At 43.8% G+C, this 17371-nt stretch overlaps 1 protein-coding gene across 1 annotated transcript in view; it reads right to left on the bottom strand.

Moving 5' to 3' along the window:
- The window catches only part of FAT2 (FAT atypical cadherin 2), a 71841-nt gene that overhangs the window by 30699 nt on the left and 23771 nt on the right, over positions 1-17371 (bottom strand). Inside the window, exons 9-13 of the mRNA XM_006150827.3 lie at positions 12646-16704; positions 11168-11364; positions 7922-8075; positions 5778-6011; positions 1345-1728 (exon numbers count right to left, since the gene is read on the bottom strand). Of these exons, the coding sequence (XP_006150889.1) occupies positions 1345-1728; positions 5778-6011; positions 7922-8075; positions 11168-11364; positions 12646-16704 (5028 nt within the window). The remainder of the gene's footprint in view (positions 1-1344; positions 1729-5777; positions 6012-7921; positions 8076-11167; positions 11365-12645; positions 16705-17371) is intronic.

Below are 17371 nucleotides of genomic sequence, written 5' to 3'. Positions count from 1 at the left end.
CTGTAATGGATGGATCAGGCTGGCCACGTATGAACTCACTGTCAATCTCACTATCACAAAAAGGAGCTGGTCAGCCATTCTGTGCCTTCTGACACAAAGCACTCCACAGCATCCTCTGTGAAGCATGTTGACCAAGCACTGTTGACTGAACTCGCTCAAGGCCTTCAATCCAAATGTCACTCACAGAAAACATAGGGGCTAGAAAGACATGTTACATGACATTATAAAGGTACAGCCAGCCAATCCAAAAATACAGAAAATTCCAGCAGACACGTGACTCAAATGTTCTATTAAATAAATGTCAGAAGGAAATAAAGAGGGAGAAGAAAATATTAGCAATCAAGAGAGACTTAAGATACTGCATATCAACTGAATGCAGTAGTAGACCCTTTGGAGATACTGACAAACCAACTTCAAACATTTATGAGATAATCTGGAAAACTGTGTGCCTGGGTGTTAGAAACTAGAAAGGAAGTACTATCTTTTAGATGTGGTAAGGTATTGTGATGGTGTTTACAGAAGGAGTCCTTATCATTTAGAGATACACACTGAAGTATTTGCAAATGAAATGCTCTGATAATGTGAGATTTGTTTTGAAATAACTCAGCAATGGGTGGGAGTGGGGTTGAAGGGTAAAGAGCAAACCAGATTGACTTATGTTGATCATTGTTCAAGCTGGGTAGTGGGAACATGGGGGGGCATTATATTATTCTATGTTTAATATGTTTACAATCTGTAAGAGATACTTAAAAAGAAATACTACTCCATGAGAAAAGTGATTGTCTTGGGAGTTAGAGCACCACTCCGGGAGCACCATGGGGAGGAATCTGCCTGACACAGGCTGACCTGGGCAGCCTCTGAGTCCTTGCGTGAGTTTCTGTGAGTCCAACGTAAGACTTATGGCTAGAAGGAAAGAATACAGATTCTCTTTTCAGGAGACTACAGGGTAAACTCGGGGGTGTCAGTTTATCTGGGGCAGGAGGGGGGTATCTAGGATTCTAGGAGGGAAGCAGGGACCCTTGTCCTGATCAGATACAGCACCAGATTCCAGCAACTGCTGCTGTCTCTGCAGCTAAGGAGAGTGAGCGGCTTCCGCCTCCTGGCCTGGGCCTGAGCTGAGACCATGAAGTGGCAAACTGTGGGAGGAGTGCACGGCGAGGTTCCCTCGAGTCCTAGATTGGGATCCAACGAAAAAGAAGCTGACCCCAGGGTGGAAGAAGGGACCTGGTTCCTGGAGGGATACAGAGAATGGAGAAACGACCAAAGCGGGGCTGCTGCACAGGGTGCTGGCCAGAAGGGCAGATATGCGTGCCCCGTAGGTGGGAGGGGGTGGGGCTAGCTCACCTGTGCGAGCATCCAGGCGGAACCTCCCCTGCTCGTTCCCGCTCACCATCCGGTAGCTGGTCTTCTCGGCACCAGGGCGAGTGAGGGTGGCCAGATGCAGCACCTCCGAGCCAGGCCGGGCGTCCTCGGGGACCTGCACACTGTGCTCGGTGTTCAGGAACACGGGCAGGTAGTCTTCAAGGCCCACCACGGAGACCGTGACGGTGCCCAACGTGGAGAGCGGAATCGGGGTGCCCAGATCCGAGGCTCGGACCGTGAGCTCCAGCGCCACCTGTGGCTTGACTTGCAAAGGTTTCTCCAGTCGGATTACGCCAGTGGTGGCGTCGATGGAAAAGTGGCCTTCCGCGGAATCAGTCAGAGAGTAAACCACCTGGGCATTGGTGCCTGGGGAAAGACCAAGCAGTGGTTCATACTGAGGGCCCCTCCTTTGGCCCGGCCTGCAGCTCACCGGGTAACCCCAGATGCTCAGGCTGTATGAGGGGGTCTTCAAATAGTTTATGGAAAAGATGTATTATGAAAAAACTCTACATAGATTTCAACATTTTGTTGTAGCAAAATTAACTCATACTTTAACTTCATTTTCCATGAACTTTTTGAAATACCTGCATGTTAGTCTTTTAATTTTTTGTTTAAATTTTTTTTTTAATGTGATTTGGCTAGTTTGATACTGAGGGCTTTTTTTTTTTCTTTTTCCATAGGGCATGTGGGCTTGTTAGAGAGAGACAAAGAGAGACAGTGAGAGGGAAAATGAGAAATCACCCTCCTAGGGGGGATGGCTATGCTGCAAGCCCTTCTCCTTCATTCTCTTCCTGGGATTTTGGGTACACATGTGCATGTGTCCTATATGATTTTATTTTTCTTTCTTCCTTTTAAAATTATTTATTTATTTAAATTTGTTATTTGTATTATTTTTTTACTTTGACCAGATTGAGAGAGACAGAGAGAGAGAGAAAGGGAAAGTGAGAAGGCAAGCCACCAGGTCCAGGACTTAAACCACCGTCAGCCATGTGGGAGTCCAGCACCTTAACCACCATGCCACCTGCCCAACACTGTCCTATATGATTTTCAAGTGGCTGGATCTGAAACTCAAACAATGATCAGCTATGTGAGAATCCAGTACCTTAACTACCATGCCTTCTGCAGGGCCATGAGGGCATTTTCTTTTATTTTTTAAAATCTTATTTGAATTATCAAATTTGACTTCAGGGCACATTGCACTTGCTGGAGAGAAAGAAAGGGAGTGAGGGAACATGAGAAAGCACTTCCTGTGGGGCATGGTCACCCCACAATCCTTTCTCCCCCATTTCTCCACCTTTCGGGATTTTAGGCATCCATAAACATGCTCAGTCAGGGCCGTTTCTAAAGCTGAGTCTCAAGGTCTGGACTCAGATCTCCCAGCTGGCTGTGTGAGATCCAGCCTTCTCCTCCTTCCAAGTCACTGCTGGTTCTTCCCTGTATTAGGAAACAAACTCTCTCAAATGCAGGTTCTTGATGAAAAGAGGTCTAAGACCTCATAGAAATGTTCTTAGGGGTAGAATAGCATTTAGCAAATCTGTCGGATTATATGAAAATGCTGTGTGGGGATTAGGGTCTAAAGTTAGTTTATAACTGAAAGTTATGGGTCTGGTTCCGTTGCCCAGTGGTTAAAGGAGCCAGATCCCACATGGCTGATCACAGTTCAAATCTTGACCCTGGTGGCTTGAAAAACATGCTGGGCACATGTGTGTGTACCCAAAATTCTGATGTGAAGGAGGAATGGAAGAAAAGGGATTGCAGTGTGACCATGCCTGATTGGGGGGGTGGTTTCTCTCTGTCTCTTTTTTTCTCTGTTTTCTTCCTCCCTCTGGCAACAATAAAAACTTTAACAATTATGCAAAGTAAAACCACTCAAAGCCAGTTCCTTGGTTGCAATAGAATACTTCTATATCTTGATTATGATGTTGGTTTCATGAATAATATAAAAAATTACATGAGATAATATTGCATAGAACTATATACACAAATACTTGCAGACACACACACTCAAATAAATGTATATAAAAACTGGTAAAAATCTCAGTAAGACTTGTAGTCTAATTACCAGTTATGTACCAATATTGATGTTTTGGTGTTGGTATTATACCACAGCCATGTACAATGCAGCCAGTGGGGAAGCTCAGTGAAGGGTCCTTTCAATACTATTTTTTTGTAGCTTCCTATGAGTCTATAAATATGTCAAAACAAGAAGTTAAGAAAACAAACACAGCTATGGAAACTTCTTAGTAAATCAAAATAGTGTTTCTCCAGCTTTGACTGAGACTCCATCATTTTCTTTGATTATATACCAGATGAAGCCATTGGCTTGTGGAGACGCCATAGGGTGTGAGAAATACCAACATTTAATGCCGAGTCATGAGAGCTTCACCTCATGTCTTATGTCTCATGTCTCACTCATTTGGGGACATACACCCCCGTGGTGGGATGGTGGCAGGAATTGCCTGTGAGAATAATTGAGTTTACATCCATTAAATGCACATACCATGCACTCCCTCATATATGCATTTTTGTGGAGAGATCATAATTTTTTTAAAGAAGATGCTGGTCAGGTCATACCTGGAATATTTGAGTGGGATATTTGAAACAAAATAACCATTTTGAAGAGTCAATACAAGGCCAGAGGATGTATCCTTAGAAGGAAAGTGGGACTGGAACTATGGGATTCAAGAAGTGATGGCTCCTCTACCCACAAAGGGAGGCTTGAGGCTGGAGCAGATAACCACTACCTCCCAGTCTCATCAGGGTTGACACGGATGAAGGGTATAGAAGATCAGTGTGACTGCGAATGGTGGGACCAGGACTGACAGGCATTAGCGTCATGGAAGTAGCATTTGGTAATCATCTGAGAAATTGTAGAAGGAGAGGGCTGACTGGGAAGTAAGGAGCTTCCTGAGCGCATATGTGTGTGTGCCCAAAATCCAGAGGAAAATGGAAGAGAAGGGATTGCTATAAAGCCATCTCCCGGGCGTGCTTTCTCACCTCCCCCCACCCCCCTGGGAGTGCACACACTCTATTGCAAATTAAAAATAAAGAAATAGGGGCCAGCAGGTGGCATAGTGGTTAAGGTGCTGGACTCCCACACTGCTGACTACGTTTTGATTCCCAGACCCAGCGATTTGAAACTCATGCCTGGCATGTGTGCATGTGTATTCAAAATCCCCAGAGGACAGTGGAGGAAAAGGGATTGCGATATGGCCTTCTTCCCAGGGGTGATTTCTCACTTTCTCTTTGTCTCTTTCTGTCCCTCTGGCAAGTGCAGGCACCCTACAGCAAAATTTTCTCTTAAAAAAAAAAAAAGAAAAGCTTGTACTTTAATTTCATTTTCCCATGAACTTGTTGAAGTTCTCTCTCTATAAAACCACAATAGAACACTTCATGTAGTGAAATCTATAATTTTTGGTACAATAAGGAATGAATACTCATGTATAAATCCATGTGCCTTGTATTTTTATTGATTTATTTTTTAGTTTTCTTTTTTTCCATAGAGCATGCTCGCTGGAGAGAGATGGAGAGAAAGAAAGTGAGAAGTCATCTCCCCACGGGGGATGGCCAAATAGCAACAATCTCTTCTCCTCCTTCTCCTCTGGCGATTTTGGGCACACACACACATGGGCCCAGCATGTTTTTTAAACCTCCAGGTCTGGGACTCATACCATAATCAGCCATGTGAGAGTCCAGTACATTAACCACCATGCTACCTGCTCGCCCTGTGCCTTGTATATTTTAAAAGGAAAAAATTAACCCCAATAAAAATATCATTAAAACTACAATGTAAAATACTGAAAATGATTCAACTTCCCTGTACAGAAAATTGGCCAAAGAGTTTAATAGACTTAATGGAATTTGTGTCAAAAATTTCTTAATGGCAGATTAACCAGAACTGAATAATTATGGCTGGTATATTTCTGATTAAACATCTGTATTTCAAATGTCCTTGAGTAAAATGGCAATATTGAAAGGTCTTCGTGTCTCAGCGGCAAGAGAGGAACAATGAGGCTGACAAACCTTGCACCTGCTCAAAAATATTGATAAAATAATTCATCACATAGCACTTAAGTATACAATTTGTGGATAAACATTGTTTTTCATTTTTCTTTTTTGTTATTCCTGATAAAGCATAAGTACATGTGTATGAGAAAGAGAGAGAGGGGAAAAAATAAACCTTCCACAGGGCTTATTCGTGCCCAGCCTGTTTTCAGGCTGACCAAGCAGGGCACTAGAACCGCAGTGAGTTTGTGGTTTCCCAGCTCTGCAGTCTGATAGAATTGTGCTGCAGAAGCTGGGCCCAGTTTTAACTTTGAATTGTCCTTAGGCTTAGCAAGGAAGCATAGTCCTTCCTAGTTTCAGAGAGCAAAAGAGAGAGCCGGACCCCTGCTTTCAGTCTTACCCAAACTCACCTTGGTCAGGATCCCGTGCAAATACCACAGCCACGGGAGTCTTAACGGTGGTGTTGTCGAAGACAGCCACAGTGCAATGGCTGGGGAAGAACCGAGGGGCATTGTCATTCACGTCCTCCACGTGGAGAGTCACATCTGCCTGGCATGATCGGCCACCTCCGTCGGTTGCTTTGGCAACAAGGCTGTACGTATCCTTTCGCTCCCGGTCTAGTGCTGTGAGTGTGGTCAGCTCCCCTGGCCAGAGAAGTGACAGAGGCTGATCCTTCTCTGGAGGACATTACCCCAACAAGTGCCCTCCAGGTAGCTACCAGAGACAACCCCAATCACACAGAATTACGTCACAGGAAAGGGGTCAAAATCACATACCCGCAAAACACTCCACCACCACCATCACTAATTTAAAAATTTAACCCATATGCTGCAAATAAAGACCAATTAGGCTGTTTCTAACAACATGTAAAATGTATTTATCTTCTGTCCATAATATCACATATCCCATAGGATAATTAACCAAAAGATAAAATATATGTGTAAGGATAGTTTGTGGAGCATTGTCTATAATAGTGACATATTGCAATCATCCTATTTATCCTTCAGAAAGGGACCGGTTATGTATATTATAATGTAGCCATAAATAAATACTGTGCAACCCAAAATAAATTATGATAGAGTTTTAGATATTGCTAAGTGAAGAAAAACAAATTATAAGACAGTATTGAATTTTTGTGAAATAATTATATAGGGATTTCAGAGATAGGTGGAAAACCAATCTGATAGCATATATACCAAGAATCTTTGTCTTTGGGGAAGGTGGTTACTAAGCTGACTTTCCACTTTCTGCATAATGTTTACCTTTATTGTTTGAATTTGTACAAGGAATTCATAGTGTTTTTATAATCAGAAAAACTGTCCATTTAAGGGAAAAAAAAATCCACAACACCTTTCACTGATCATCATGCAGCTGAACAAACAGCAGTAGAGATGAGGTAAAATGCCTGAATGAATCCACATGCCTGTACTGGGGTCAGGAAGGACACTGCTGTCTCCTGTTTACTCAGATGGCTTCCTGGGACACCAGTCTCACCTGCCACCTCCCTGCTGAGGAATTGCTAAGTCATCCTTTAAGCTACTGGATGCCAGGCAAGTGTCATTAACTGCCCTTATGACCTGGGTATTCCATGCTGCCTGTCCCACGCCCTCCCCTATAGCAGCAGGATAGAAATCCTACCTCGTTGGGTCATTCTTCCAATAAAAAGCATACCCTGCCCTGCCCTCTCCACCAGACTCTCACTGCCCAACTTCTCCTAGGTATCTATGGCCTACCTTACAAGGTTCTCTGCTTCCCACTCTTTGTTTAGCACCCCCTCCCCACCCCCAGTAATATTGACAATGGTGACCACATCCACTGAGCTCTTATTGTGTGTCAGACCTGGGCTAGGCTTCCAGATGCTTTAAGGTGTATGATCTTCACAACAGTCCTGCGAGGTTTCATCCCCAGTTTGCAGCATAGATATCTTTGATCATGGCCTTGACCCTGACACCACTTGCCTAAATACTCAAGGCTCTAAAGGTGGGATTTGGTCCCAGTACCCTGAGGACCACATCTTTTGCCCTCTCTCCTTCCTCTCTGTCAATCAGTTCCTGACTTTCTGTCCCAGGAATGTGTATATTCCTTCCAAAAACACTATTCTTGAATAAATTCTCTGGTCTTGAATGCCCTTTCAAGTTGCTCTCTGGCTAACTCCTGTATGTTCTAAAGTCTCATGTAAAATGGCATTTCCTCAGAGTTTACTTAACTCGATTCCCAAGCCTAAGTCAAGTTCTCCTGTTAATCATCCCCCAGCACCCTGCATTTTTTCTTAAACCAGTATGTTTCTAACTACTAACCCAATGACTGCCTTTCCCACTAGATTGTAAAGACCCAGATCTTGTCCCATCAGTCTGTCAATTATACCCTCAGCTTCCAGTGCAATGCTTGGCTCACAGTGCCAACATGTGTTTCCTCAACACATGCTTGCAGGTGGATGGATGGGCAGATGGATGAATGAATTCCTGCTTCTTTCTTCTCCAAGGGACCTATCATGACGGTACCTGATATTCAGTAAATACGTTTTTGGCTCAATTCTGCAGCTCAGGAAACCCACCTGTATGAGGATGCAGCTTGAATTCATTCACCCCAGGACCATGTAGAGAGTATGTGATCTGTGCATTGGTGTCTGTGTCCAAGTCTGTGGCAGAAACTTTCAAAACCAAGTGTCCTGGAGATACATCTTCACGGACCTTGCCAGTGTAGAGAAGCTGGAGACAGACATAGAAGATTGTGGGAGCTACTTTTAGATTCAGAGAGCAGTGGAGTGACAGAGATGGGGAGACAGAAGGAGAGAGAGAGACAGAGAGAGAGAGAGAGAGAGAGAAACTAAGAGTAGAGATAAGAGAGGCAGAGAAAGTAAGAAAGGAACAGAGAGGAAGGGAAAGGGGAGAATAGAGGAGAGAATATGAAGCATGCAAGGACTTGGGGATTAAAATAGGAAAATGGGAGACCAGCAGATGGCTTAATGGTTACATTACTGGACTCCCACAGAATCAACTGCTGTTCAAGTCTTGGACCCAGTGGCTTAAAACTCATACCAGGTGCATGTGCATGCATGCCAGGAGGAGAACAGAGAACGGATTGTGGCATGGCCATCCCCCCTGGAGGTGATTTCTCACTTTCTGTCTCTCTGTCTCTGTTTCTCTGGTGAGCTCAAACACCCTATAGCAAAAATATCCCTCTTAAAAAAATAAACAACAGCCAAAAAACAACAAAAAAGGAAAATGGATGATAAGAGATTAAGCTAGAGAAGATAGCATGAAGTGCCACCATCCAAGAGCCCACATTCAGGGCTAGAAGGACTTACTGCAACGAGGGGCCCTTTGAAGCTTCTACATGAGGTAGTTAGAGGGACCTGACAAGAGGAATTCCAGGAAGTGTGAGGTCAAGCCACTCCAGGCCACACTCCTGCCTTTGTGGCAAGGCCATGCTGTCAGGCTTACCTTCCTGCCCACACTCCCAGGACAGATCCTTGGCCTTTGGGTTAGTCCTGGACCCCAGTGGTCCCATTGCCATCCCGTCCTCCCTCCACTGCAGGTACCATCATGGCACGATCAGGGTGTAGAACAAGAAAGGCTGGATCTCCCTGAGAACTCTCATTCCCGTAAGTGGCAGGCTCTGTTTCCACCAGTGCAGGATGTGGGTGAGCATGGACCCCATGACTGCTCCGGATGGAAGTTTCATGCCTGGTAGGCTGAGGCTCCACAGGCTTCTTTTCCCTGGCTGTAATACCTGCCTGGTCCCAGCCTCTGCCAGCATGAGGTGGATAGAGCCTGGCTATAAGAATGGTGGACCAAAGCAGCCATTGTTCTCCCCCTACAGCCTGCCTTCCTGAGATCATCCAAAATGTGGTCATCAGGACCCCGCAAAGACATTTTCCATGCACACTGATATTCTGGGCTCTTTCTATTGTGCTTTTATGTGATTGGAGTGTAAAAGAGCAGAGGAAGAAAAGGTGGTAAGATATATGTATTATGTGTGTTGCAAGGAATGTTTCTGTTTAAAAAACATGTGCAAGTAAATTGAAGTACCATATATATGCAAATGCATATGTAAGACTATTTTTGTGAATACATATGTTTATTTGCATGTGTAGGTGGGCATATGGATGAATGTGTAGGTAGATAAATGCATATGTATGTATGGGAGGGTTTTCAAAAAGATGATAGAAAATGTGTAATATAGAAATACTATGCATGGAGTTTTAATTTTTTTGCACTAAAATAAATTTATACTTTCCATTTTTTTCATGAACTTTTGAAGTTTCCTCATATATATATATAATATATGTATATGATATGTATATAATATATACATATATATATAAAATCATTTGCCTCTGTATGTACATGATCCTTTGTGTATGTGTGTATATATGTATAAGTATACAGTTATGTATTATATATACTAAATGGTTGGATTTTATATAAATATGAATTATGCAAAGTCAGATGTTCTAAATTAAAATGGTAACAGTTTAAACTTATCTACAAACTTTGAAATAATACAAATGCTCCCAAAGTAAAAAAATACTTATTATGGGCACCAGCAGATAGCATAATCATTACATCACTGGACTCCCATGTAGTCCACCATGGTTTGGTTCCTAGACCCAGTGATTTAAAAAAAATTCACACCTGGCGCATTTGCGTGTGTGCCCAAAATCCCAAGAAGAGAATGGAAGAGAAGGGATTGCCGCATGGCCGTTCTCCTGAGAGGGTGATTTCTCGCTTTCTGTCTGTCTCTCTGGTGAGTGCACATGCCTTATAGCAAAAAATCTCTCTTAAAAAAATTACTTATTGTGTTTTTAAAAAAAGGTTTAAAAGTGAAGTTTTTTTGCCAATATTTGTTGGTTTATGTCCTATAAGGACACAGGTCTTCACCTGAGAAACACTCACAGGTGGGAACCAGCAGTTAGTGTAATGGCTATGTCGCTGGATTCCCATGTAGTCGACCGCGGTTCGCATCCTGGACTCGGTGGCTTAGAACTCACGCCGGGTGTGTGTGCGTGCGTGCCCAAGATCCCGAGAAGAGAATGGAGAAGGGATTGCGGCGTGATCATCCTCCCTGGGGGGTGATTTCTCACTTTCTGTCTCTATGTCTCTGTCTGTCTGGCGAGCACATGCACCCTATAGTGAAAACCTCTCAAAAAAAAAAAAAAAAGAAACATCCACACGTGCGCACACATATACATCCTCCCAACATGTGTTCCTATGGGAAATTTAGAGTTTAATTATGGGAGGTCCTTAAGGAAGCATACCTCACCAAATGTAAGTGCTGAATGTCCTGTCTACATGTTTGTATGTATGTATGTCCTGGAGGAGGGTATCTCTACTGGACTGTATCACCCAAGCAGATGTGAGGATATGCATAGAGAGGCATGGGCTGGAGAGGGCCTTTTCTAGGAGCAGGTCTCTAGAAGGTACGTGATAACAGAGCCATACTGAGAAGCTGGACAGTGGAGAGGGCTGTCCCATTGGGCATATCAGACTGTTTGGAGAATGCACGTGTTTCTTAATTCTGGATGTGTTCAGCAGAGAAGTAGACCTTCAGAGGGAACGTAGAAAGAAAGATGTGGCCCATGATTTTAAAGAACTTGGCATCCTATGGGGGCCAAGAAATTGATTAGAATAGTCCGTGCCCCAGGGTATTAATCTGAAGCCAGTTGGGGAAAAGAAGGGGCAGGTGAGGTCAATGATGATCTGCTTTAAGATGGTACCCTAAATTCTTCTTCCCCTGGCCCTCACTCTACCTTCCTTGTGACCACCATTTCCCACTTTACGCCTCAGCAGGCTCTCACCTGTGAGCACTGTGGGCTGTTATCATTGATGTCCAGGACGAAGATCTCCACAGTGACTGAAGCCTGGAACTTGCCATCAGATGCTGTGATTCTGAGCAGGTACTTGGCTATGTGCTCTCGGTCCAGAGTCTTCCTTGAGGAAATCCTCCACTCATCCCCAGCTTGGCTGATGCCAAACTGGCCCAGGGGATCTCCCTCTAAAAAAAAGGGGCAGAGCTTTCAGAAGCAGAGCAGCAGGACTAAACCAGGCTTTGTGTCATAGGTGGCTGCCCACTTGCCACTTTTCTTTAAGGATTGCTGGGAAAAGCAAAAACATCCTCCCCTAACTGTTGCAGGAACCCACGTTCTACACGGAGTCAGTTTTTTGGTGTTAGGAGGCCTCTTATGATTTAAACCTCTCTTGTTAAATAAAATGATTACTGTAGAAAGATCACTCCAAACTATGTGGCCAAGGGGAAAGTTTCTTTCTTTTTGTGGCCTGTAAGGCACTAGATAAAGTTAAAAGGAAGGAAATTTCAATTCTATATGAGAAATGTCTACTATGTACAGCTGTTCAACAGTGGAGGGTTGGAAATAATCAAGAACACTAAACTCTCTGAAGTTTTATTCTACACTAAGGACACAGACTAAGTGGAGGTTCAGTAAGAGCACTGGGTTTGCTTGTAAGTCACCTTTCCTTAACAACAAGCACTGACAAGGGTGTGGGAAGATGAATTTCTCACTCTAAGATTCTAAAACTTTCAAGATTCAGGTATTCTAAAGTTGATGACATAGTGACATCTATTATTCTATTATTCTGAGATTTTAAGACTTTTTTTAAGAGTTTGATACTATAAGATTTTTCTCAAAGATTTTTTTCTGTATTTCAAAGAATTCTAATCTTGTGTATCTCTAGGAGTTTATAGTTCTCATTTAGAACTTTGGGCTCATTAACTCTCCAATGGGTGGATATGATAGCCATGTCTACAAAAGTGCGATGACATGGCCCTTGGAGGTGGGAGGAAAGGACACTCTTTGAGAAGTGCAGAAACTCTTACCTATAGCTTGCCCTGAGCAGGACAGTACTCTAAAAGATGGTCACCTGACAGAATTTTCATGAATTATACAATTGTTGGTGCCTCTCTCATCTTTCAGAAGATGACCGATAGTAGTTAAGAGTATTAGTAGTTAGAGGTGGAGTATTCCATCTACCTCACCTAAAATAATAAGAGAACTTCTTTGCAAAATACTTTCAAATTTACATGGGCCTCTGAGGGCTTTTTCCAGATAGGTCTTACCAGCACCCCTGTGTGGTGAATACAAACAGACATGCCAAGACTATAGATGGAATAACTGAGGTCCTAGTAGGTTCAGTTACTTGCCCAAGGTCACACTGCTATTAAGTGGCAGAGTCAGGATTTAAGCCCATGTCTTAAGGAACCTCTTCCTGAAATTTTTTCAGTGTATTCCAGTGCTTCAAATCTATGACAGGTCCTTACCTGTAATGTAGCAGGTAACCTGTCTGTTCTGCTCAGAGATGTCAGCATCCAGGGTCTTCAGAGTGGCCACAAGTTCACCAGGCTCACTATTCTCAATGACAGATCCTCTGTAGTCTTCAGAAGCAAATCGGGGTGCATTGTCATTCTCATCTGTAATGGAGACCTCAACCAGGGCCTGAGAAGATAACTGGGTGGGTTGTCCATGGTCATAGGCCACTACATAAAAACGATGGGTCTGGTGGGTTTCGCAGTCAAGTTCTTGGAGTGTAGTGATCCAGCCACTTTTGCTGTCAATGGTAAAGAGCTCATGGACATTGCTACCTGGTTCCCCTGACAGCCTGTAGCTCACCTGGCCATCTCTCCCAGTGTCCTGGTCATTGGCAGTCACTTGAATGACTGAAGTCCCCACTGGCATATTCTCAGTGAGGACGGCCTTATATGGATCAGCCTCAAATATAGGTCTATTATCATTGACATCTTTCACTTGGATATTGACAGAGACCAAAGATACTAAGTCAGTGCCATTATGCAAACAATGAGCCATCACATAAATCTGGTACCATTTGGTGAACTCATGATCCATGGCCTTCCTCACCTTCAGGATGCCCGTGTCTGGGTCCAAGGAGAAGACACCATCCTTGTTACTCTCTGGTGTGGTGCCCTGCACTAGACTGTAGATGACTGGGTCCTGAGCAGCCACTGCTTTAACAAACCCAATTTCAGATCCCTCTGGAAGGTCTTCAGAGGCAGAGAAAGTATACAGAGGCTCAGTAAATTTGGGCAAGGGCATTTCATTAGAAACCACCTGAAGTCTTACTGGCACCAGAGAATCCCAGTGAGGAGGGCCCCCATCTTGGGCTTTGATTTTGAAGTCAAAGGCCCGATTTTCCAATCCCACCAGGCTCTCTTTCACCTTGACCACACCAGTGATTGGGTTAACTTCAATGATCTCTTCGGCCAGCTCCTCTGTCGAGTCCACAGAGTAGGTGACATCAGCATTCTGACCCTCATCTGCATCGTAGGCTAGCACCTGGATAACTGGGGAGTCTTTACTGACATTAGACTGAACAGATACAGTGTATTCAGATGCTTTGAACTGTGGAGGATTATCATTTTCATCTGTGAGGATGATCTTCACCGTGCAGAAGGCCACTCTTCCTCCTCCATCCTGAGCCATCACCTTAATAGCAATGACTCTTTCTGTTGAATTTTCCCTATCTAGTTTCTGCAGAGTAGTAATCTGACCACTGGGATTTATGGAGAACTTCTCGCCTGCTAGTTTATTGATGATAGTATAATCAACAGTGCCGTAAGGACCACTATCTTTGTCTATGGCTAGCAACTCAATCACCTTGGTTCCCACCTTTGCATTCTCTGCCAATTCTGCCTCATAAACGTGCTGCTGGAACTCTGGGCTATATTTATTTGCATTTGTGGTATTGATATATACAGGTACAGTTGCTCGAAAGACTCCATCGGAAGCACCCACCCTCAAATTGTAAGAAGAGTCCAGGTGCTTTTTGCAAAGGTTGAACATAGAAATTATTCCTGATGAGCTGTTAATGGAGAAGTGTCTATCCTGATTGCCCGAAAGAATCAGGTACTCAAGGTGAGAGGTGTCCCTGCTATCAGGGTCAAGGGCTTGGACTTTAAGAACCAGGTGTCCACAGGTTGCTAGCTCACTGACATTGGCTTCATACTGAGGTTGTCTGAACTCTGGAGGGTTATCATTGACATCAGACACATTGACAACCACAAGAGTTTCACCAGTGAGGGGAGGATCTCCTCTATCCATGGCCCTGACCTTCACATGAAAATGTTGTTGGGATTCGTAATCGAGCTCTTGAACTGTGGACATCTCCCCTGTACTCCCATTGATCTGGAAGAACTTGGAAACATTGGAACCATCCTCCACAATCTGATAGGAGACATCACGGTTCTTCCCTGAGTCTTGGTCAGAAGCCAATAGTTGGATCACAGGGGTCTGAGCAGGCAAGCCTTCTGAGACCGAAGTGGTGTAGACCAACTGGGAGAAAGTAGGAGGGTTATCATTGATGTCCTCCACCAGGACTTCTACTGTAGCTTCAGAAAATGACCCCAGAGCTGTGTCTGTAGCTCTGACTGTGAACACGTGTTTGGTCTTGGACTCATAGTCTAAAGGCCCTGTCACTGTTAAGACACCAGTTTTAAAGTCAGTGGTGAACAGCATCAAGGGCTCTTCCTCCACAATGTTGTAGATGAGCCGAAGTCCCTCTGGACTCCGGGCCTGGGTGTGGAGAATTGGGGTATATAGTGTAATATTTTCAGGTACTTTGACTTTGTAGTAAGGACTCTGAAACAGTGGGTTGGATTTATTTCTCACGGTGACAAGCACTTCTTCCTCAGTCTGGAGTGATGGGGTTCCTCCATCTTGAGCAATGACTTTGAGGCGATACTTATTTAAAGCTTGATAATCAAATGGTTTCTTGAGTGTAATGTCCCCAAGATAGGGATCAATTCGGAAGTAGATGTAATCTTCTGCAAATGCATACGTGATGACCCCATTTGCCCCCAAGTCCTCATCAGTCGCAGATACCTGAAAGAGAACATCTCCTGGCTCTGTACCATCCTGGATGATTGTGTAATAGGGCAGATGCTTAAATTTTGGAGGGTTGTCATTAACATCTTTAACAGAGATTCTGACCATAGCCTGAGCCACTCGCTGAGGTGCCCTATTGTCCCTCACTTCCACTGCTACTGTGTGAGTATCCTGTCGCTCTCTGTCAAATGCCACTCCTTTGGTCTGTAGTACACCTGCTGACTTGACCATTTGAAATGCATCTGTGCCATTCAAGAGGAAGTAGGAGAGGGTGTCATTCAAATGATTGCCCAGGACATCAAAAATCACCAGCGCCTTTCTGTCCTGCAAATTTTCTTCCACTGATGCTCTGTAGACATCCTGGTGAAATTGTAAGCTTTTGTCAAGGATTTCAGTAAAGGAAATTTTTACCAGTGCAGTGTCTTGATATAGTCCATCAGAAGCCCGGATGGTGAGCTTCCGAGAGAGTCCCAGCAAAGCAGGATTCAGAACAGATATGCGACCAGTGATGGGATGGATGGCGACAGCGTCATCAGCATTTCCAGTTTTAATGCTGTAAGTGACTTCCGAGTCATCATCGCTAGCCTGTACCACAAGGAGCTCCATACCTGGATGGGTGGGCCCCATGACTGCTACCTCATATATCTGGTCTGAGAACCTAGGAGGAGAGTCATTCACATCTCCGATATTGATGATGACCTGTGCAGGCCTGGGTGCAAACAAGATGGCGTTTCCTTGGTCATGGACATAGACACTGAATTGGAAAGAGGGCATGCTCTCGTAATCCATCTCTGATACGATGGTTAGGGTTCCCATACTGGGGTCAACCCTGAAAAACTTAAGAGCCTCTGGTTCCAATATTTCATAGACCAACAAGGAGTTAGCTTCTTTGTCACTGTCGAAGGCATGAATCACTAAAGGGTTGTTGTTTTTATCCATGATCATGCTGTATAATGGGGCTGCTTCACTAATCTGGCCCACGAACGTTGACTTTGAGAACGTGGGGGCATTGTCGTTTTCATCAATTATGTAAACAAGCACCATGACGTCAGCAAATGCACCTGCCATGTTGCTGCCTCGGATTTTCAGCTGGTAAGATGAGATCTTCTCATGGTCCAAGTTCTTCTGGGTAGAAATGAGGCCAGAATATGAGTTCATAGAAAATACACCATCCTTGTTCCCCTCTCTTAATTCGTAGGTGACTTCAGAAGAGCTTGTAGCAGAGACAAGGAGGATTGGGGAACCAACAGGTATTGATTCAGGGATCTCTACGAAGTATTCAGCTTTTGAAAAGATGGGGGCACTGCTGTCTGAGGGGTAGACATGAATGATCACTGTAGCTAGATCATGCCGCTTTGGGGAACCTTGATCTTCTGCCTTCACTGTCAGAGTATGCTGGGCATGACTTGCCTGATCAAGTTTCTGGGCTACGGTGATGATGCCTAGGAGGGCATTGATGTTGAAGAAACCCTCGCTGTTTCCTAAAATAGAAGATAAGACAAGTCAAAGTTTACCATACCCTCAAGAGGGACCAACCAGGCTTTCTAGATCACTAAAAAGACTATCACACAAAACTTGGACAGGGCAAAATCTGCATCCTGTGCCATCCCTAATTTAGTATACAGGATATCTATCTATCTATCCATATAATAATAATGATAATTATAAAATACCTAACATGGTGCACATAGTAAGTGCTTCATAAATGGCAACTTTATCAGTAAGACTCTGGGACATAACTTTAGTCATAAATCAAAGTGGTAATAGGTCTTTTAAGCAAAGAAAAGCGACTTATATTTTGTAGAAGAAAATATTCCACCTTGAATTTCAATGATGCCTTTGTAGGAAAAGCTCTAATTGAATTGCACAGAATTTTAGCTGTTCTTTTTGTACTTTAAATAGCTTTGGCTATACGCTTCATAAATGAAACTGAAAATATGGAGACAAACTGTCAAAATTAACAAGTACTGTGGAATTCACCTTGTCTATTCCCCTATGGTCTATGGTAGGACATCCCTTGACAGGTTTGAGGACAGAGGGGAAAGGAGCTAGGTAAGGAGGACCTGGGTAAACCCCAGACTTGAGGCTTCTAAGCAAATGTCTATCCACCACACCTGTGTTTCTCACCATTCAAGCATCCTCACATTG

This window comes from Tupaia chinensis, unplaced genomic scaffold, assembly GCF_000334495.1.
Source record: "Tupaia chinensis unplaced genomic scaffold, TupChi_1.0 Scaffold000301_1, whole genome shotgun sequence".
Lineage (NCBI taxonomy): Eukaryota > Metazoa > Chordata > Mammalia > Scandentia > Tupaiidae > Tupaia > Tupaia belangeri.
The sequence above is the reverse complement of the archived record's forward strand: the minus strand, read 5'-3'. Positions and strand labels throughout refer to the sequence as shown.